General features: G+C 40.2%; 1 protein-coding gene and 1 long non-coding RNA gene across 3 annotated transcripts in view; both read right to left on the reverse strand.

Annotated features, from left to right (window-relative positions):
* Positions 1-950: 950 nt before the first annotated feature.
* LOC115794735 (uncharacterized) lies at positions 951-4,466 on the reverse strand. The gene is made up of 2 exons (XM_030750377.1): positions 4,384-4,466; positions 951-3,585 (listed from the first exon to the last, which is right to left on the reverse strand). Exon 2 carries the CDS (start codon positions 3,325-3,327, stop codon positions 1,681-1,683), a length of 1,647 nt encoding a protein of 548 aa, XP_030606237.1. The 5' UTR covers positions 3,328-3,585; positions 4,384-4,466; the 3' UTR covers positions 951-1,680.
* A 7,434-nt stretch (positions 4,467-11,900) lies between these two features.
* LOC115794617 (uncharacterized) overlaps positions 11,901-23,971 on the reverse strand; it is a 99,163-nt gene continuing 87,092 nt past the window's right edge. For both annotated transcript variants that reach the window (XR_004021183.1, XR_004021182.1), the window contains 2 exons: positions 20,610-20,666; positions 11,901-14,310 (listed from right to left, as the gene is read on the reverse strand). This is a non-coding gene — a long non-coding RNA (uncharacterized LOC115794617). The remainder of the gene's footprint in view (positions 14,311-20,609; positions 20,667-23,971) is intronic.

Below are 23,971 nucleotides of genomic sequence, written 5' to 3' on the forward strand. Positions count from 1 at the left end.
CATGTTGTTTCAGAGCTTGGAGTACACGCCGCAGGACCTCAACATGCTCCTCAAAAGACCTGGAGAAACAGAGTACATCATCCAAATACGGGATGCAGCACTCATCTCTGAGTGTATCCAGCATTTCCTCCATACTTCTTTGGAAGGCTGCTGGCGCGTTAGACAGGCCAAAAGGGATCCTAACCCATTCATACAAACCCCATGGGGTTGTGAATGCAGTCAGATGTCTGGACCCCTCAGCGATGAAGCCCTGGTGGTAAGCTTTGCCCTGGTCTAAGATGGAAAACCATCTATAGCCCCCCAGTGAGTCAATCAGGTCCTGGATGCGGGGAAGAGGGTGCCGATCTGGCACAGTCTTTTTGTTGAGGAGCCTGTAATCAATGCAGAGGCGCAATGATCCATCTTTCTTCCTCACACAAACAATAGGTGCAGCATATGGTGAGTGTGATTTAATAATCCAGCCTTTCACCAGCAGCTCCTGGATATACTCTTTGACTTCCCTATACAATGGCTTTGGGATTGACGCATAAGCCTTTTGGACAGGGGTTTCGTCTCTGAGTCTAACTGACATCTGGAGAGAGGGAATACAGCCAATGTCACTGCTGTCCCGAGCAAATACAGTTGACTCCTCATAAAGTACTTTCTCAACTATTTCTCGTTGGTCTGAACTGAGGTGACTGAGGTCAACCGGTGGTTGCCACAGGTCATTAGGGGGAGTGCTAGGGGAAGCAACATTAACTTCAGCCGTTACTACACCGGCTGGTGATGGCCTCCCACATTGCACATTCTGCTTGCCTAGTTCGAGAATCTTGACTACATGCTGGATGGAGCCAAGTTGAGACCTTTTTGGCAGGATGATTTCCTGCTTAGTGTGGTTAGAGATTGGCACTTTAACAAATGGTTGTCGGCTATCACTGATTTCTAGTAGACCCTCTCCAACACTAAGCTGTTCGAGGATGGAACTCTCTTCCGGTGGTTCATACAGGACCACAGGATTGGAAATGTCAAAGGTAGGTGGTACTTTACATCGCACACGCACCGTTTTACCAGGTGGGAGATTGATATTTTCCCTACCTACTCGAATGGCAGCCATACTGTAATTTGGCTCTTTCTGAACACTGATGAAGTTGACCATGGCCCTAGCCTGCTCTTCCTCTACTCCTAGGGCTTTGCTGAGGAGGCTAAGGATCATAGTTTGTGCGTCTGCATCAGTTTGCTGGTTATTTACCATCCCCTGGAGAACATTGGCTCCCAGTAGTGGCTGGGGAAGCGGGATCTGGCTAACAAGGAAGGGGACTTCCATTGTGAGGTTGGGGTCAACATTCCCTGGGAGATTGACTGCTAGCTCCACCCACCCATCATATGGGATGGACTGGCCATTTGCTGCACACAAGTCAAAGCGTTCCCCAGGCTCCAGGAGCTCTTGTAGAGGCCTTACTGCATTTTGAGGGATGAATGCCTCTTTCCAGGCTCTATCAATGATGCTTACTTGTGAACCAGTATCAAATAGTACTGAGACAGCAAAGCCATTGAGAAAACAATTAATCAGACTCTTTCTACCAATTAGTGGCACTGTGCGCACTGTACTGTTACTAGCAGCTTGTGTCTTAAGAGGGCATGAATGTCTTGTTTTTTTGCTATGTTTCTTTCCATTCCGATGTCTCTGTTTGTGGGTGGCCATTACTGAGCGGGACTGAGACTGTGGAATGGCCTCTGTCTGTCCCTCAACAGAGACCGACTCCCGTTTCCCGACTGTTTGGGTCTTTTCAGACAGCCAACTGCTCTATGCCCGGGGTCCCCACACAAAAAACAGTGGTTACAGTTCTCTGAGCCTTGCTGCATGCAGTTGGTGCAGCTGAATATTTTACCTCTCCTCACAACAGAGGGCTGACTTGGTGGAGGAGTGGGTGCTTGGTGAGCAAGAGGCTGGGTGGTATGCAACTTGTCTTGGTCTGCTGTTTGGGTAGGTACAGCTTTTGAGTGGGTTGCTGTCTGTTGGTCCATTAGAGTTGCGACCATGTTAGCTAAAGCCTCTACTTGTACACTGAGCTGCTGTATCATCTCACTACCACCCTGGTCTACGGTCCCCTCTCTTTCTTCCACTTGGATACTGTGTGCATGTGTTGTTTTTTGACGGGGAGCATGGCCTAGCCTACGCTGATGTTCATTTTCATCACTCATCATTTTTGTAACCTGGCTGAGAATCTCCTCATCGGCGACTTCGCTGTTTGAGAGAAGCGGTCTCAGCTGTTGTCTGATGTCAGTGTGCTTTGCGCACAAACCCTGATAGATGCTGTGAAGAAATACTCCCTGAATAGTCCTGCGGTCATAGCGAATGTCTGTACTGGCCTGTTTTGACTGGAAAAGGATCTTCTGTTTGAGCCCAATCATACGGTACAGAAACTGTTGGGGGGTTTCTTGGTCATTCTGTTTTGCACACATTAGTTCTTGGAACAATTCAGTACTGGCCTTTTCGCCCAAGTGTGATCGGAGGAAGCTCTTGATTTCACTGATGGTGATTTCCTCTTTGTTGATGAGCATGTCCTTGAAGACACCTGGCTTCACTATCCTCAGTACACCTCGGATTACCTCAGCATCTGTAAAACCCTCTCTGATTCCTTCATCAATCTGTTTGCACATGCTGCTGTAAGTTATGTCAGAGTTGTGGTCCCCAATCTGTCCACCGTGTACCTTAAATTCCCTCCGCTGGAGGTAAGAGAGGTCCTTTATGGAAACCATCCTCTCACTGGCTACATGTGATGGAGTATGACATAATGTAGCACGTGATGCTGTGTCATGTGTACTGTGCACCTCACTGGGTTGTGGGTTACTCCAAGTTCCAAACTGCTGTGGCTGCTTACCCAGCTCACCTCGTGTGATTCTAGCCTGGGTTAAGCTTTGATTGGTGTTGGGTGTCTGTGCACCAAAGTCAGTGTGCTGTAGAGCATCAGTAACTGGTGGTGACTGATGGGAGGCAGCATGTGTGAGTGTGGTGCACTCTACTGTCTTAGCGGGTACATTAACATTGTCCTGTGACTGTGCAACCTTATGCACTATGTTAAGCAAATCACGATTTTCAATTATGCTGCACAACATATCATTTAACACTAGCAGCTGACTCATTCCTTCATCTTCAGATTGTAACAAGGCATCAGACTGCATATATTTAATAATGCATTCCACACAACCTTCTTCATCAGTGGGTTCTAACTCATCACCTGGATAGTCAGTTGCAATGTCTCTTGCTAGCTGGTAGGCTTCCCCACCTGAAAGCCTATACAGGTTCTTTTTGATGCTCCAAACCAGCTCCTTGCGTGCTGTTGACATGATGTGCTTCCACTGGTGAGACACAGCAGTGCAGTTCCCTTGGCAGAACGAAGATCCTCGCCTGAATCTTGGCTTCCCCTCACGGACACTCACCAGCTGTCGTCTTGGCTACAGCAACGTCACCTCGCGTTGGCCTGATGGTTCTGATATCTCTGGACCCTCTTCCGTCGACGAGTCTATTGGAAGTGGATCCCGGACGAGCCCCCACAATTTGTTACGGGCCCCAGGGATGGTGCCACCATAACAAAAATGAAATCCCTGCAAATACAGGTAACATTCAGGAGCAATGAAGACGCAGTGCACTCGGTTTGCCTTCCAGATTGCATCTGATTCAGATTTCCATAAACATTAACAACATTCATGTATGCATTACTTTCTTTCAGTTCCAGTGTCTTTACAACTCACATATGTCCATATTTCCAACAGTTATAAACATAGAAGTAGATGTGTTCACACATCAACACTCCACTATCTCCAATGTACAACCTCTCTGTGCAGGTGGAATAACAGTACACAGTTGCCCTTGCATAAGCAATGGAAAGCTACTACATGTCTATAGTGCACCTTACAGTCATTCTCAACTGTATTTAAAACAATGCTTTTAGCTGTTCCAATTTACGGTAGACACTGTATCTGTTCTGGATACTGAAACTAAGCAATTAATCACACATTCTTAACAGCATTGTGAAAATAAAACAGTCCCGTATAACATGTGAGGCATTCATACTCATTCAAACTTAAAGTGCCAAAACATCTTAAACATTTCTATTCTAAACAGTAAGGTGTGTAGGAGTACAAATATTCATCATGTAAAACAAATAAACCTGCAGTGACACTCCTGCAAGACCACACTCGGGGCATACGACCCACAATACCGTAACGTTACCGTGACGTATTTGCCAGCGGCCTGCAGAGCCTGTCCCCTAGCTGAGGCTGCTGCAGGTCTCCAAACTGCTGCTCACAAGTGTAAAACAATGCAACTTTACAAACGTAGCATGCAGAATAACATTTTCTCCAAATGACAGACAGTGGTATCATTTTTAACCAAGTACTAACCTGCAAATACAGGTAACATTCAGGAGCAATGAAGACGCAGTGCACTCGGTTTGCCTTCCAGATTGCATCTGTTTAGCGGGCGGAAATTCACCCCCCCTAAAGCAACCGGGGTGCATCTTCCCTGGAATCAACAGTTCCACCTGAGGTGTTGCTCCAATTTTACTGTCCTTCTGTATAGTCCATGTTGCCCAATAAATCAGCACAAATATTGGTCATGTTTCCCAAAAATATTTTGAGTCTTTGTCGCTGGAAATCACAGGTAAGCAAATTAAATAAATGAAATTAACAGATTAACACAAAAGTGGCCATACATTTTGGGTGTGCCACACTTGCAGTTGCTGTTTGGTGAGATTTGGGTACCAAACTACTTTGGTAGAATTTACAAAGATTGCAGTTTAGATTAGAATACATCCCTTTCCAGATATAACCCTGCACTTTTAAAAATAAACGACCCAGTGTTCTTAAATGTGACCCTGAGTCAGTTCCAAGCCTCTTGACTCTTATCTGGGGGTATTTGAAGCAGAGATGCCTGGATGGATGGATGGATGGATGGATGGATGGATGGATGGATGGATGGATGGATGGATGGATGGATGGATGGATGGATGGATGGATGGATGATATAATAGCAGTGGAGCTTTTCACTTAGAACAGTAATAAATGAGCCACAGGAGTGGCACTATTCAGAGCAGACTTATTATAGATTTCAGTTCAAATTACATGTCAAGTGGAGTGATTTCAGGATCATAGCACCTATAGCCAAAACTTCAGCAAGATAGTAGGAAAAGGCCACAACTGATACTTGCAGTTGCATGAGGTAGTGATGAAAATTGCCTTCAGGCTGCACTGTAGGAGTGAAGAACAGAGGAGACATGAATTTCTTATGTACATTAGTGACAGGTGCACACTTACACACATACAGTACACAAAAATATTGACACTGATTTGTACACACACATGCACATGCACACACATGCAGCTCAATAGGTGGTCTGACAGAAGTGGTTCATTGTGCATGATTGCTCCTAAAATTTCACTGTGTTGCATCAGCCAGCCAACTCTGTTTTGCTAAATTAGTTTGCCCTTGTTTCCTAGAACAAATGAAACAGTAGAGTCTGCAGTCCAAATGACATTTAGAAGGCATATTTTATGTAAACACATATACTGTATACATATAATAAGGCACAGATAATAGCTTTTTAGGGATTTATAGAAAATATCCTTTGTCATTTTGTAATGATTTATTGTTTGTAGTAGACTATCTCAGCTGTGCGTCATATCGCATGTATAGGTGGATGGTCTATCTGTCAGAACCATGTGGACATTTCTTTACATTTGCACAGTCATGTTTTACTGGTAAAATATCTGTGAGCAATCCAGGATTGTTTCTCTTGCTCTGGATTTCTCTTTCTGTTTATCACCATGGTGGATGTGATTCCTTTTTCAACTGCATTGCTTGCGTTTTTGTGAACTTACATATAGTGTGGGACTTATGTTGGAGTATAGACATTATAAGTCAGTTAGAACAAAGTGAAACAACCTTATTCCAGCCAGGCAAAGCCAACATCTCTCTCCTTCCATTGTATGAGAGTATAAGCAAAATCAGGACAAAGGAACCTACAATCCTCAGGTAGTTAGATGCCTGTTTGCCCCTGAGGTGTAGCCTATTGCTTGCAATCATCAAAAATCACACTCACAGAAAGTCATTGTTGACGGTAGACTAAGTTGCTCGACAAGAGGTGAATTCCCTCTATTTTAAGACACATAAATAGCCTTGATAAGATATTAATATATGGTTTTCTGAGTAAGATGGGCTGTCCAGCTTTTAGGCAAACTAATTCCACAATGCTAGTTATGTTAGCAGCAGACAAAGAGGTGAGTGGTTCCTGTTTGCTGCTGGTCCCTGTCTGTACAAGAGTAATAGCAGACAAAGTATGGCAAGCCACTAGGGACATCCTTGTGCTATTTTTGTGCTATTTGAAGATGGTCATGATAAGTGTGTGCAGCGTTTGGGAGATCAGCATGCAATACTGTCCAGGTGAATAATCCACAATCATGCTTGCGCTGTTTCAGGTTTCCCAGGGTAAATTAGAAAGATGGCAAAGACCACACAAGGAAGAGAAAAGTGCTCGGGGTCCCGTCTACCACAGTCCACCACATACTGCCACTCTACAACTGAAACACAGGAAAAACATGAGAAGGATGTAAATGCAGTGACTGTTTTCTCCTCTAAATAAAAGCTTTTTTGAGTTGTGTTGAAAAAAAAAAAAAACTTGTGGAGACTGCCTTTCCTTTTAAGGAGAGTGCAGAGGTATGCCTCACACTGGAGGAACCTCCTCTGCCTGACTTTATAATTTACTGAGAATTAGAGGAATTTTTTTGACATGCACAACAAGTAGCACATTGCCTGTGGTTTGCTCCCTCTGGTGGAGCAAGCCCTCACTTGACTAGTTTCTGTCTCCTGCTCCTTTCTTGGTGATGTCACCTGCCCTAGCAGGTATTACAGGGTTATGGATGGCCTGTTTATAAAACTGCAGAGAGTCATCTACTTGTTAACACCATTCTGAGAATACTGTTTCCCAATCCATGGAGCTACAGAGCCTCTCATCTTATCAGCATATCATGAGTCAAAATATTATTCACCTGCAGCCCTAGAACTGTCCAGGACACCAATATTTGAATGTTTCATGAAAGACAAATAAGATTTGAACATTTGGCTAAGGATAATGACATATATATAGTTTGTAGCATATAACTCACTTATTTAAAAGAAAGGAAAAAAAAAAGCATCATCATGTTGTCATCACATCTTGTTTATGTGAATCTCCACGCACCCTGAAGCCTCTTGATTCTGCAGTTTATCAAAGGTGATGGTTCTCTTTCTCACCTTGTTATATGACAAAGTGGTAAAATAGGGTAGCGTTAAAATAAGAAGGTAACAGAAGAAAGCAGCACTGCATGGTGTATATTTAGAAAAATTGTCTGGTTACCTCGGCTCTTTGATTAAATGTAACCAGCACTTTCAGTGTCAGGTTGCAAGAAAGTTTAAAATTAGCTGCACCTCTTATTTACACTGCACTTGGTAAGACTGCATTTAAAATAATATGCTGCCTACAAATGGAATCGGCTACAAAAAACTATAAAGCTATATCCTTTCTTTTGTTGGAAGGTTTTAAAAGGTTAGATTTATGCATCTGCAGTTACTCTTGAACATGCTTTTCTAAGTCCTGGACATGTATGATGTGTCTGTATTATTGCTGTCTTCCTGTCTTCCTAAATTGGATTTGTCTCTTGTAAACACTCAGTCGAAAAAGAGACCTCGATCTCAATGAGACAACCTGCTTCAACAAAGGCTTCAAAAATCACCTTTATGAGAAGTTACAGACCCAGCAACGCTTGTAACTAATTGGAACAGGTTTATTGTTTGACCACTGCATTTCATCATGATGACCCTGATGACCACCACAAGCCAAAATACATTGGTCAAACAATAAAGTTGTTCTAATCTTTAACCTCTTTAGACTTTATCCTCTTCTCTGTGCACCTCTGTTTTTGAACCCTTCATGAGAGGGAAGCCTCAGTTTTTGGTTTCTAAATGTGAAAAGGGAGTCTTGTTTGAGACCTCAGGACACACAAAAAAATATTTGGGGAATGTTGACGGTAATGAGGTGGGGCAGGCCTTTAGTGCAGGACACTGGTTTTCCGCCAAAAACTTTAAGCATGCATGCTTCACGATACCCAGCTTATGCTTAGTCGTGGCCATACTTATGCAGGACAGTAATGCATGGCAGCAGACATCATGTCAAGAACTGTTGCAAACCCACAGCAGTGGATTGCTGGTGTCACAGAGGCAATATTATACTTATTTGCTTCCAGAGAATCATACTGTTGAGTCTGCCTCTGGGATGCAATGCCCTAGCACACCCATGGTCCTCAAATTTGCTCTATGCTTCTTCTTCCTTACTCTCTTCCAGCAACCTTTCTATCTGATTGATGTGTACGGGGGCTGAGGCGGATTTTTCAGTGGAGATTAAGTCTTGATATAACCAAGGATGTTTGATAACATTGTAACCTTGGTTTTAGTCACTTGAGAAATCTTACTGTCAGTGATTCTACACTAGCACGGGTGTTTCTAAATGTAAATTGTAGGATGTAAGCCGGTGTGCCTTAAATCAATATCCACTTACTCTGACAACAAGGGGGATTATTTCCATATATGAAATTTATAAAGAATGGCATATACCGATAGTCTCTTAAGAACCAAGGTTTCAGTGTGCCCATATTGTTCTGTATGTTTTCTGAGAACTGCATACTAAGTATGCAGAGTGCTATTTAGGTATGCATGATTAAAATTACATAAATAGGTATAAAATTGTGCTAAAACTGTGTGACATTTTGTGCAAGGGTGTGATTATGCAGGTAATGCTAATGATGCTTTTGAGCATTGTTAGTGTCTGATGCTTGCTTTGGTTTGCTTAACTAATTAAATAATTAATCATTTCATTACCTATTCATTTATTTGTTCATATATTTACCCACTTCATCAGTCACTCATTCAATCATGTGATGTGTTACAAAGAATCTAATATCACCATATGTTAATTATATTTTTAGGGCAGGTCAACAGTTCACAGCTATGAAACATTAGTATTATTTCTGTTATCCTATTATTAATCAGAACTCCTACTGGATTTGGCCATTTTTCATTGAGGTAAGTGTCTGTCTGACAAAGCCTCCCATCTGGAGACAGAGATTAACATTTCTAAATTTTACTAAGTACTTTTAATGGCTCTTAAGTACAAAATGGACCTTATTTTATTTGAGTAAAGGGTCATGCATACATTACTTATCTGCTATCTTTGAATCAAAAATAGCAGCTTTTATATAAAAGCAAATATTCAACAAATATTACGTGTCACTAAACTGTTGAGCATACAGATCACTGAGGAGTTCAAGTGACTAAGTAACAAAGCCCAATGCAAATAATAAAGTGATTGACAGCTGCAGTGTCACTGGTATATTTAGCTGGCAGAAAAGTGCAACCAGAGAGTGCATCTGTATTTGTTTTGCTATTTTAAAAAAAGACAAATTTATTCGGGATTTTATAGCATCGCAAAAAGTCATGAAATACAAAATGAACTTACCATAACAAGCCAGGTTTCAGCCAGCTGCAGTTGTGTTTTGTGCCTCAAAGACAAGTGTTGTGTGTATTCATATGAAAAGGTTTTTATTCTTGGATGTAGGTGATAGCTGGTACTGTAAACGTTTCATCATTCTTCCTGCCTGTGCTTTCAATGAATAAAAACTTTAAATGTTTTTGTTTTCCTTCTTAAAGAATGTAGAAGTCTTGCTGCTTATATGCATGCTGAGATCAGCGTATGCATATGCACAACATATGCACACACCACATGTGTTGGCCTGGTTTCCTCAGTGAAGTTACAAAATGTGTTTTTCATCATGGTAACGAAAAATGCGTATAGGCAGTAGCAGCAGTCACGATGTTGCACTGAATTAGGCCCAACGCTGGTATTTTCAGTTACTGAAACATCATATACTTCCCCAATATAACATTTCCCAATATAACACACCTGACAGTTAATATGAGTAATGTCTTCTGACTACTGTGCAGCTTGGGGCTGTTTCATTTTTAGTCTGGTCTTGACTGTAATGCTTTGGGTCTATATCTATTCTATTCTATTCTATTGCATGTGAAACGAAAAGCAACAATGTACTGTTTGCTACACATAGATTCAGCCTAATTTTAAATGCAACATTTTCTTCAAAAGAACTTGTAATTCAATTCAGTTAAATTTGATTTATATAGCAACAAGTCACAACAACAGCCCCCCCAACAGCCTTGACCTATCGCAGCATAACTAAGGGGGGGTTCAGAATCAGCTGATCCAGTCCTAATTACTGTACTAGTTTTATCAGAAAGGAAATTTTTAAGCCTAATCTTAAAAATAGAGAGGGTGTCTGTCTCCTGAATAAAAGCTGGGAGCTGGTTCCACAGAAGAAGGGCCTGAAAGCTGAAGGCTCTGCCTCCCATTCTACTCTGAAATACCCTAGGAACCACAAGGAAGACCGCAGCCTGAGAAAGAAGTGCTCAATCGGGGTGATACTGTACTATGAGGTCTTTAGGATAATGCAAAAAGGATTTTAAATTTGATTCAGGATTTAACAGGGAGCCAATGAAGAGAAGCCAGTATGGGAGAAATGTGCTCTCTCTGTCTAGTCCCTGTCAGTACTTCAGCTGCAGCATTTTGTGCAATGGTAAAAAGCTGTAATTTTCTGCATTCTTATTTCACTTTTCTCTGTTTTGTTGCACTATATTTGATCTGTTTGTGTTGTATTTTCTACTGTATGCTAATCCGTTACTTTCCTATTTCTTTTATTAAAGTTCAGTTCTAGTTTTCTTTTACATTATTTGCTTTTCTCTTTGATGGCTCTGCTGTGTCCACCATGTCTGTTATGTTCCATCCTATAATAGTGTATTCTGTCTTTCCTGTTATTCAGTGCATTTTTAGTATCTCTGCATCAGGTGCAATGAGTGACAGTTATTGGTCTGGTGTCAGTGGTTCAGGCTTAGGCGTTACCTCTCTTTAAGGCTGATCTCATTTCCTGCACACTTCCTTTGTGGGGTTAACGGCTGGCAGCCTTGTGCACATCCTGGCTGAGGTACATAAGAGGGAAAACAAAACAGTCATGGCAGCTAACAAGTGGAAGAAGATATATGTAGAGTGGCATTCCACCACATAGGTATCTCAAAGGTCCAAATAATTAAGACATAGCAGTTATACCATTACACACCTACAGTTGAAATTACTTTTCCTTAATTGTGTATCTCATAATCCTTTAATCTGAACCCTTTTTCAAAAGTTGAAAAGATGTGCTGATAATTATTTTTGCAATTAAGTAGTGGGAGAGGTTGAACAACAAAACATAAATGTGTACTAAAACTCTAGTATTTCAATCTTTGAATGAACTCATCTGATAGGTTAAATATAGCATTTGCCCTACTTTAACTTTTTTTATATTTTGATGTCAGGCTGTGAAGCAAGGAGAGCAATTCAACTTGCATGCAATGAATCGTGTGCTTTAAGTACATTTAGTAAGACTGCTATTTCTCATATGTTTATCAAACCAAATATATGTTTAAAGCACAATTCCTGTCTCAAATAGCAGCTTGCATGAATGAGGACACAGATGAAGGCAAAGCTGAATTATTTTCTGACTGACAGACTTCCTAAGTATCTAATGAAATTATTTTACTTTTTATTAAACTGATCCTTTATAATACTATTGAATAATCAGCTTAATTATTTATTATGTTCTTTTTAAAACAGCACTTCCATTGCATTTTTAGCCAGAAAAAAAAAAACATACAAAAAAAAAACACACACACAGATATTTAAGTAAAATTATTTTATTTACCTTTCAACTCTGAATTGTTGGATTTATATTGACATTTTGACTTGAAACTTTAATTTGTCCAAAGTATAATTTGTGTGATAGTTGTTAAAGGAAAACTCTACTTTTACATATCTCCTGATTCATACTTATAAAACTTTTATGTCATATATCATGGGCATGTTGTATATTGCAATATACCATTTGGACTGTAATGATAGTCCCAAAGTCTTTGATTTTCCTGTCTGGCAGACAGACTGGGGGGGGACGTTGAGCACAAGGAAAGGAAGTGTGATAAACTGCTGATGGAAACTATGGTGGGTAACTGGGTGAGGTGGTGGTGGGGGGTGTTCTGACCAGGGTAGCTGGGGTTAGTAACCACATACACAAATAGACAGGCCTGAAAATTCATCCCTGAAAATGTGTTAACCCTGCTCTGGTATTTTACATGTTCTACGCTGGGTGAAAATGGGCTGTCTTGTATATAAAAAGATTTATTTCTGTTCATTAGCCAAAGCAGTGGAGTTGCAAAAGGGGAAGCATGACTTAAATATCTAAAGAACCTTTACCATACAACTGTGTGTTGTGTTGCCACAGCGCTGTGGTGAGAGGCAGCCTGTTGCAGCAACTCCTATGTGAGATAAAGTATCTTAAAATTTGATCTTTTCACTCATAAACAGTTATGATTACATTTTCGCATTTAAATGAAATCATAACTGGAGGAATAGCCATGGGTGCCATTGATATTTATGGCATCCTTTTATCATGAATTTATGCAACATTTAATTAAAAACCTATTATTACAGATTACTTCCTATTTGGTACTGTACTGTGAACTTGTTCATATCGTCACATTTACAACTGGAGTCATGGAGATAAAACTATACTGAACTGGTTTCTATCATCTTGGGTCAGACCGGCCCTGTGAGAATAAAGAAGTGGTCGATGAGCATATTGTAAAAGTAAGCTTAAGGGTTCCCCTGCCCTATGAGTTGAAAGCCACCTCAGATCAAACTCAAATCTAATTGGCAGAAGTAAGACATTTTTCATCTAAAGTCACCGCTATCATTATCACAGCACACTGCAGCGAGCCACTCAACTCTAAACTATTTAAAGTGTTTTACCATGCAGTTGTGGAGGGAAAAATAATTACCTCTCTTCCCTCTTCACTCTCTAAATGCAGACGAAGAGGCACTTGGTTCTGTACCTTTGAGCGCTGCTGGTATTCTCATATGAAAAGTATAGCTTCATATTTTCACGAGTCTCTTGAGTAGCCATTAAAATTCTTTATATTATTTTAACTAGATTTTTCTCAAAACAATGCAATATTCATTGATAATCCATGTTGTGCTGATAAAAGTGAAAGTCTTCACAAGGAGTGATCTCAGTGCTGGTCATATTCCTCCAGAGTTTTACATATTGCATGAATACATGCATTTAATGTAGTATTTGTTGCCCTTACTTCTTAAGAGATGAAGTGCACATATACAGTATATATATTGATATACAAGATTGCCAACCTCCTATACAAAAAAAGATGTGTATTATGAAACAAATTTGAAACAGCAAATAAACAAGCTTGCATAAGATTTTGAAAATTAAATGGCAACTATTTGCAGCATAAAGTTATAAAGAGGGAATTTATTCACCCTCCACCCATGTGTGTTGCCCTTTTGCAAGCACTGAGCGCATGTTAGCACATGTGAGTCCCTCCCTGTGAAACTACTTTCTCTGCAGCTCAGTGTGAGAGTCCACCGTTTTGCTGGTCTCTTCTTGGAGCAGACACACACACACACACACACACACACACACACACACACACACACACACACACACACACACACACACACACACACACACACACACACACACACACACACACAGGGAAACAAACAGAGCAGTAAAAACACAGCAGTGACTCTCGTCACAATGGTGGGCTCAGCATCAGCTGGATTATTGTTGTATGTCACAGCCATTCCCTGGCACAACTTAATGGCTGTGACTGTTGTGACATCAAGCATTTCTGAATATTGTATATAAAACACACAGTAGCAACCAAGATAAAAGAAACATGAGTATGCCACAATTACAGGCCTTTTGCAGACATATTGTTTTAAAAATAAATACAAAAAAGCATTTTACAAAGTGGTGCAATTATTTATATATTTTTGATACATAGTAAATAACATGAATACATATTTGTCATCAAACTTTTGTTTACATTCTGTGATACAGTGAGCTGTGAAATGCAGCCCTGATAGCTGTGACTCCATCCTTGATTCTACAACAGGATACAACAGGATACCCGTGTATCCAAAGTCAGATTCTTGCAGTTTAAGGTGATGAGAAACAACTTTATATTAGAACTTTTACTGATGAAAATACTCAAAATGTTATTAAAAAAAAAGGTAAATGTTAATCACTTGCTGCTTTTATGTTTTTCCCCCATCTTCCTGTTCTCTTCGTTCTCTTCATCTGCTTTCTCCAGTTTCACGTAAGCTGCTTTGTAGATCTGCACTGTAAAACACATACAGACATAAGAAATGGATATAAAAATTCTAAATTTTAGTGCATGTAGTCTTTATGGATTCATGTTTTAATGAATACAAAAGAATAAAAAAACAGAAAAATCTTTTTCTTCTTCTTCCTTTAGGGGTCGCCACACTGAATCATCTGCCTCGATCTCACCCCATCCCTAATCTTTTCCTCCTGCCTGGCAGCTCCATCTGTAACATCCTTCACCCAGTATATCCACCATACCTCCAAATCTCAGCCTTGATTCACTAACTCTGTCTCCAAATCACTCAACCTGACCTCTCCCTCTGATAAACTCATTTCTAATCTGGTCTTTCCTGGTCACCCTCAATGAAATGAAGCATTTTCAACTCTGCCACCTCCAGCTCTGCTTTCTGTCCTTTTGTCAGTGCCACCATGTCCAAACCATACATCATAGCAGGTCTCATTACATCTTGTAAACCTTTCCTTTCACTCTTGCTGCTACCCTTCTGTCACAAATCACCACCGACACTCGTGCCCACCGGCTCCACCCTGCCTGCACTCCCTTCTTCACCTCTCTTGTCTGTTACTTTGGACTGGTTGACCCCAGGTATTTAAACTCATTCACCTTCACTACCTCTACTCCTTGCATCTTCACATTTCTGCCTGCCTCCCTCTCATTCTCTCTCATTGTGTCTTGCTTCTACTCATCTTCTTTCCTCTTCTCTCCAGTGCATACCACCACCTCTCCAGACTCTCTTCCACCTGTTCCCTACTCTCACTACACATCAGAATTCTTTATCAATGATCCGCATGTTTGACTTGGCAAAGATTTTACACCAGATGCTGTTCCTGACTCAGCTCTTGGGACCGTTACTAGGATTACACTGGCTTGTGGCCCCCCTTGTGGCTGGGTTAGAAAATGCAGAAATATGATAGGTAAAAAGAACAACTGTCATTTTTTTTTTCTTGAAATATTCTGGTCACCTTGTGTAACAGATATTGCATCAAATCACCACAGATGTTTACTGTTGCCCCTTAAGCAACAGTATTCTCATAACAGGGCCACCATACAACTGTACTTCTATATTACTTACCCCTGTGGCAAGGACACAAGATACCTTTGTGTTAGTATTCGGTGTAGGTCAGATTAAGGCCTCAACAGTGCAACATGCTCTTGCTAAATTCCATAGTTTTGTTTCTGCTCTTTTACACACACCCCGCCCCAAACCGTCATCCTTACCACGTTGCAGTTTTACTGGTTGGAAGAAAGCATTAACCACAGGGCTGGCTTTGCTTATGAAGAATTTGCACTGAAAAGTATCTATGTCAGAGTCCCTGGTGGTGCCATCACTGAATAAATAATGTGTGAAGCACAAAGACTGCGACTATTACCTACAGACAAGAATTCAGAAAGAAAGATACTGGCACATGAAATTCTGGGAAAGTTATTGTAGGATCATTACGAAGCATATCGGAAAGTGTAAGCTATAACCTGAAACAAGTCTGAGTTTCTATGTGAAATGAAAAGAGTCTCATAAATCACTACTCTTTAATACTATGTCATTAAAAAAAAAGAACTGACATATAAATCACTAGATGTCTGTATTATTCCCAGGGGGTTTGTATGCTGTGCACAGTCAGCCTGTCTTTTTTCCCAACATGCCAGTCTGGCAGACTTCACGTGTGGATCTCTGTTATTATGACAGTCATAACATTTAACAGGGCATGGCATTCCAGGCACAATTATGCAACTTCGAAGACTGGAAATCAATTTTGGAAATTAACTTTAAGGGATGTCTATAAGTACAATATAATTTTAGACCTAACAATATACAATTAACAGACATTAGCACTTAGCTTTTCAGTAGCTCATGTAAAAAAAAAAAACAAATTAAAATATACTGTAAGTATACCTAAAAGTGAAGAATAAGTAATATAGTTACAATACTGACTTCCATAGCATTAGCTAAAGGAATTAATTGTATCTGCTCAACTACAACTACAAAAGAACGGAGCACATGATTAAATGATCACGTAAATGAGGATATATTGTGGAAGTCATCAAACTTAGAGAGCGATATTTTGGATTTAGTCCTAAAATGTTAATTAGACAAAATTAGAACCAGAATGGATCTCACATGTCAGACAGTCAGACAGTCCAACTACTATATATTAGGGTGTGCCATCTAACAGTGAACATTTTAGCTGCTGGATCAACATTATATATCTAAACATCCTCTCTGTCTCTTTTACACTCACACAGACACACACACAAACACACACCCCCTACACACACGCGCGCACACACACAACTACAAAGAACAGTTGTGCTAGCATGTATCAGTATCTCTTTTATTCTTCCATAGTTCTTAAAATTGAGCAATTGTTCACACTTCATTATATTAGCCTTAGCTTATCAAACGCATAATCGCCATCTTTCTCTGGGCTACTGATGTGTCGCAACAACACAATGGAAGAAATGTTATTGTCCAGTATATGCATGCTTGGTCATCTCTGTACAGTTATTGTACAGTCATCAGCTCTTTGTCCATGCAAGACCAGCAACGGCCTTTAGTTTATACTGAAGAAAAAATGAACATGCTGTTTCTTGCTCACAAGCAAAAGCAGCTAATGTGACAACCAAGTCAAGTCATACAAAGATGACGGTGAAAGGAAAGCAAATGAAGTGTTGTGAAGAAAAGACACATTGTGATAAGAGGAAACAAGTAAAAAAAAAAAAAAATCAAATTAAATAACATCCCAATCCTGATCTGGCCTCTTCCCTGACTGACTTCCTCTCTTTTCCTTTTCTCCCTCCCTTGTTCATTTTCAAGTCATTTTGCTGGCTCACTTTTTCCTCCATTCTTTCTGTCACTCCCCGTCTCTCTCTCTCTCTCTCTCTCTCTCTCTCTCTCTCTCTCTCTCTCTCCCCATGAGCAGACAGGCAGAGACAGGGAGACTGTTGTTGTGCTTGCAGTCTGACACTATCAGCTCATAAATCCCTGTCAGCAGCTTGTATGCCTCCACTCCTCTCTCCCTCCCCATCTCTTATCCTCCCTCCCTTCACTGGTGGAGAAATAGAAGAACCCAGTGACCTGCCAGTGAAGGTTTGACTGGCACAACCACACATATACACACACACACACACACTTAGAAAAGCACACATATATAGCAAATAAATAGATAGATAGATAGATAGATAGATAGATAGATAGATAGATAGATAGATAGATAGATAGATAGATAGATAGATAGATAGATAGATAGATAGATAGATAGATAGATAGATAGATAGATAGATAGATAGATAGATAGATACTGTGAATCTCACACCTCTCTTTTACTGCCTCTCTTTTTCTTAGTTCCTCCCTGCCTGTCTTTCTTTCCCTCGGGCAATGTTTGCCGGCAGACAGTCGTCACTGACAAGGGCTTCCTGTGGTTAGGGGTAAACACCTGGGTAATGAGGCCATGCTGCACAACAACCCCCCCAAAAAAAAAAATTCACAGATTCACAGACCTCACTCATTCTCCTGAGTACTGTAGACTCACAATCGGGTCATGCAGCCACATAAGGGCCATATGCACAGTCACACACGTGCAAATAAATCTTGCACAAGCACAGACACGAATGCACTTGAACACGTGCATAACCACACATGCATATAACTAGTTCAGACTGAAAAACAAGGATCAAGCCAAACTGGACACGGATTCAAGATGGTTCTATTTCTGTGCCGTCACTAATAATTTGTTCTTCAAATGTAGACACAAATCCTTTTCTGAGTCATGCCAGTGAGAAACACAGTCGGGATTTTTGACACACTGCAAACGTTCAAACTGTGTGTGAACCGAGAGAGCTACCGCAGTGAAGAACAGAACTGTCTGTCTGACTGCAAAGTCACAAAAGGACTTTTTCCACTACAGGCAACTTTTCGGCCTACATCTGAACCTGCCTCAGCTGTCCAAAATGTTGCCTTCATCTTTCCACTGTCCTCCATGTTCAGCGAAGCAAAATTTCAGCACCCTACAGGAGATGGTACAAACTCAAGTTTGGTGGGTGCTCACATGGCTGTGCCAGTTTTTGTCTGCTGTTGTGTGGCAAACACACACATCATCACAACTCAAGTATAAGTGGCTGTCTATCTGTGAGCTAACTGTAGAGGGAGCAGTCATACATCATAATTCTGGACTTTTGTGTCTTGCTTGCTCAGCAAGTATCTGATAAATTGCTGGCATTTTCTTACTGACAGATTTTGTTGTATTTAAGAGGTCATGGAGTTGTAGTGGTAAAACAGCTCTTTGTCACCAGAAGAGTTTTTGATGAGCCTTTAAAAGAAGGATCTGGTGGCCAACCTTATACACTTGCTCACATATCATGTATAACTTGATAAACAAGAGTGGGAGAGGAAACTGAGGAAATCAAAATTTTAAGTATGATAAATATCCCTGTTCAACATAGGTCATGAGCAAAGTCATAAGGACACATCTCTCCACACTACAACTATTCACACAGAACTCTGAGCACCCTTCATGTGTGTACAACAACTTCGATGTATATTTATCACCTTTTAAGGTATATTCTGCTCTTAATTATATTTCAGTTATAGCAAGTAAGTTAAGTTAAATGCATCCTGAATCTAAAACACAGAAACTGATCATGTGACTGGGTTTTGTCAGCATGCACAGAGTATTTATTTTTTATTCTTCAAATTCTCACTCTTCTGATGAAAAAAAAAATTAAGATGTGCTCATTCTCAAAGCTCTGAGGCAAAATAGGCAATTTCCCTATCAGCTGTAACCAATACTTCATTTTCATGCCACTCTTGCTTTTTACATTGTGCTTTTATCCAAATTGATTTTGTCACAACAGAATTACATCTTACTGCTCTGCTGCTTCAAAATATTGTGCAAGTATCAAAGCCTCAAAAATCTCCCGTGTCAAAAGCACCAGAGTGCAAATGATTCACTCAACAATCATGTTAATCTGTTATCTCTGGACAGCAAGGCACAGCCTGCATCCCATGTGTCATAGAAGTAACAGGGAAGCTTGTGGTGAATCACCAGCCCTATCAGACCTGCACGGTCTTAAGAGTTGTTTTCGCTTTGAGGAGGTTTTTAATGGTCTTCATGCAGGCTCTTTTAGATATGGTTAAATTTAGCAGAAGCACCATGTGCATTGTATGGCAGTATCTGGCTTTGCATATGTCTGTACGCATATGCTTGTGTGGCCCACATGTCTTTGTGTGCAAAGGAAATAGCTGACAGTGAAAAATGTGACCAATTCTAATTTTAATTGCCAGTGAAAAACGGCCTCTGTATTTGTGGGTTCTGTCCAGATGAACAGAGGAGAATGAGTTTAAGCATGAAAGCATATTCCTTATCACAATTAAAAAGTGTGTTAACATGACGGCAATCCTTTGAAGTTAGATTAGCAGCAATATTGGAAAGATCAACCACAGCTTTAGACAATGGAAATTGAATAGGGAAAAGAAATTATTTAACAGAGCCAAAGGTAAAGTTTTCCTTTTGTTGTTCCTCTTTTGGCCTCATACCATTTTCTGAGAGATTCTCTTGTGCAAAGCCACTCTTTTCTTTTTTCTTTTTTTTCTTTTTAACATAAAATTCCTTCATGTCCAACCTAGGGACTGGATTGAGGGAACCACTGTAGAAAAGAAGAAAACTTAATTTGACAGCACAATTTGAATTGTAGATCTTTCTTTAAAGGATTTGAAGCCCAGAGTGACAGAAGAAATTGTACATAGGCACCGCTAAGAACTGTAATCACAATAAGCCCGTATAAGCGTCTTGATTGTAAGGGTCTGAAGCCACACAGTGTCTGTCTTGTGGAGCAGCAACCGACTTGCACAAGCACATGGTGGAAGAGACACATCCACATGCAAATACGCAACAACAATCAGCTATGGACTTGCAAGTTACAATTCCCATCAATACAGGAAAAAGCCACTCCTTACATAAAGACACAGAAACCCATGGGAAGGCACAAGGCTGGAGCTGAGAACAGTGTAATTAGAGAGATAGGTTAACCCCAGGCACAGAAGCAGAATGAGAGAAAGGGGAGGAGAGGTGACAAGGTTGAGAAAAGTCCCGTGTTAACCTGGAACAAAGAAAACAGAGAGGAACAAGTGGGGCAAAAAGGAGCAAACAGCTGCTGAGGATTTACATGCTCTAAATTATTTATGTAATCAGCTGTAGGAGCACAGAAACAGGGGGGGGGCAATAAGAGAAAAAAAATCAGGGTTGGAGAAAAAAAGAATAGGAGACGTAAAGTTACAACAAAGAGAAAATGTAACACTTACCCTCACACTCCTGTCTAGGCCAGGTGATCTTTCCCACTGAGTCTCGCTCTGACACACCTGAAACAAACAGTTACATTGTTTACATACAATTTTTACTCCCCGGTTACATGCAAATCTTCAGATATCTGCTTCCAGGTTTTGAATGACAATGAAGTGTGTCCCACAAGATGAATTTACATGTTCTTTGAGATTTGGTTTTCTGTGCGTTTTAAACCAAAATGCCAAAACTTTATTCATCTTCCTGACGATTTCTTTGCAGATCTCCTCATGTATGCCTACGATCCACATTGCTAGACAAATCTTTAAAAAAAAAAGTCACTGTGCCTCTACAGAACTGTGCATTGACCATATTTATTAATTTTAAACCCCAGCACTAACAATATTCCATTTTAGGTTAAGCACATACTGGATGCTTCAGTGTTACTGCAGTGTATGTTTAAACGATTTACACACTGACAGCACTTCAATAAGAACATATGCTCTGGATTTTCATAAAAACTTCCAATCTTGACATTTCATATATATTTAGCTAAAACTACAGCAACTAAGCAGCAAAGGAACATTAATAAAGTATTTACATACTGTACCTTGTACAGTGTTTGTGTATTTTGATTCAAACGAGCCTTGAGGGCATTATTTTGAGTATTATTATGTGGGGTTGATAATATAGTGTGTAAAACATAGCAGCAAACATATACAAAATTTAAATTAATCCTGTTTGACTTCCTCTTAGTATTTCATTTTATTAATTACATTTAAAAAACAAGAATGTCTCAGCTTCCTGCAGGACTCATATCAGAATCTAATAATTACTAAATGAAATAGAAGAGTACGTGTCATGCCACAGAACAAATTCACTTTAATAATTTAGTGACCTTGTCAGTCTTGAACTATGACACCCCTAGCATCGCTCTCCCTTTTATGTCTATTAAATTCTGCTGTAAACTATGGTATATAGAGTATATCAAAAATACCACATGAAACTAACACTCGTTGCACTTTCTGTGCTCACTCATACACTGTGACGCCCAGGGGCTTTTTGAGAAGATGCTGATCCACAAATTCCCATGGGTTTGGTGGAGTGGACCCGAGCCAGTGGAAATTGCAAACAAACACTGGGACTGCTGTGTCTGATGTGAGCAAAAACAACCTCAAAGCCCTCATTCACACGTCACATCTGTGTGTGTGTGTGTGTGTGTGTGTGTGTGTGTGTGTGTGTGTGTGTGTGTGTGTGTGTGTGTGTGTGTGTGTGTGTGTGTGTGTGTGTGTGTGAGAGAGAGAGAGAGTTTGTGCGTGTGATTGTGCGTGTGTTGGGACGTTCATGAAGAAAAGTGGGGAAGAAATGGGAACGTGTGTGTGTGTGTGTGTGTGTGTGTGTGTGTGTGTGTGTGTGTGTGTGTGTGTGTGTGTGTGTGTGTGTGTGTGTGTGTGTGTGTGTGTGTGTGTTTATGATTCCAAGGACTGGAAGGCTGTTCAAAGGCATTACAGCATTAAATTTATGAAGGCATTCACAGTAACACAGGCAATAAAACAGATCCTAGCTCCTGTCAAAAGTTCATATTAGGTCTCACTGTGGCAGGAGAGAGTGGGAAGGAGGAAGAGCAAGTGTGCGAGAGAGAGGGTGGAGGAAAAAGAAAGAGGTGACACTAAAGGTCAAGAGAGAAACAGAGAGATGTCGAGAAAAAAAAAAATAAAGCCAGAGAGCAGAACAACACAAACATAAAACAATTTCAAAATGGGAAAAGAGAAACTGTTCATGACAGGCCAATGGCAACAAAGACCAGAACCAAAAAATGCAAAGAGCAGCAGAGAGAAACAGCAGCTCTCCCCTCATGTCTCTCCACCCCATGGTTTTGGTGGCCAAGTCAACACCACATTATGGGTCCCTAGGTTTTTTATAATGGCTGGGTGTGTTCTGACTCTGCGCTAAAGTCATTGCTAGTTAAATTCCATTCCTAATTAGTGGTGGGAATGAGAATGGAAAGGGGAATTGGTTGGCGAACAATTAAACATCACTGAGGGAAAACAATATTTTCAAACAACATTTCACACCATGGACTGTGATGGTGTCAGATAAAGGATGCGTGCCCTCACACGGCAGACGTTTTGTCCACCTTGTTCTCTATCAATGTCGTACTTTTGTACCAATTTACGTATAGCTGCGTTACATGTAATGTCAGACTGACAATGTTGAGTGCTGCAGTTACTCTTATACTGTATGTAATGGAGTCTCTAGTGTATTTCTTTGAAAAACGAGTAAAACATGGCACCCCTGAGTAGAAATATAGGCTAAATTGCGATGGCAGTGGTCCTGTCCGTTCCATTAATACTAGAACTCCCATAGGTGGTCATTCTGACCACCTATGGGAGTTCTAGTATTAAATAGTCAAATAGCCAAAGTAGGAAACAGACCAACTTGTTGCACCAATATATGGAAACAGTTGAAGTTTACATCAGTTTCAAGGACTTTGGTGGCAGTGATATTTGCTTGATAGTCAAGCGCTTCTCTGGGGTTTACATTGTCTGGTTTAAATTTCTGTTTTCAGCTGAATCTTTGTGACGATGGTTGAGCTTGATTTCTGTGAAATTATGTGTCGAGAGAGGCAAAAAGACACACATTTTAAAAATAAATAGCTAGTAATGTGCGTGCAGCATTTTTTAAAATAAGCACTGACATTATATGTGAATTGCATTGCTTTTCTGGCTTGTAGAAGAGAATACTGTGGCATTTGTGTGGGACCACTTTGAACAAAAAAAAAAATTCATAGCACAAGGTTTGACAAAATAAACATATCTGTTGTGATTAATGTAACATGAGTAATGGTTTCAAGGCACAAGTTTAAAAACGCAGTGTGTGCAAAGTGTGATCTATAATAAAAGCATGTAGTATTATCGAGAATAAATGAAGTTGACTGGCATTCCTGTTTCTTAAAATAGCAAGTTTTTTTCTTCACACTTTTACTCAAGTACTTGCAGTGAATGAACAGTCACAGACCCTGATGCACCTGATGTAAAGTGAGAATGATGAGAGCCTTAAGAATGACTATCTCAGTGTTGTTATGTCTTAATAGCACACAGGTGACTAAGACTAAGACTTTTAATGAGCAATTCTTTCACCAGAATAAATGTGTGCTAAAGTTAAGATTTCATTAATTTTTTGGGGAACCTAGTGTTATGTACGGTACCAGTCAAAACAAGTTTTGACTGTAATGTATGTACTTCAAATTGCTGGAGTGGTGAGATGATTCTACCATTATGAGACAAAACACAGACTCACTTTTTTTTTTTTTTTTTTTTTTTTTTAAATGACTCACTCTATCCCAACCTCCTCATATTGTTGACCACATAAATTGCCTTTTCAT

The sequence above is a fragment of the Archocentrus centrarchus genome, chromosome 16, assembly GCF_007364275.1.
Source record: "Archocentrus centrarchus isolate MPI-CPG fArcCen1 chromosome 16, fArcCen1, whole genome shotgun sequence".
Lineage (NCBI taxonomy): Eukaryota > Metazoa > Chordata > Actinopteri > Cichliformes > Cichlidae > Archocentrus > Archocentrus centrarchus.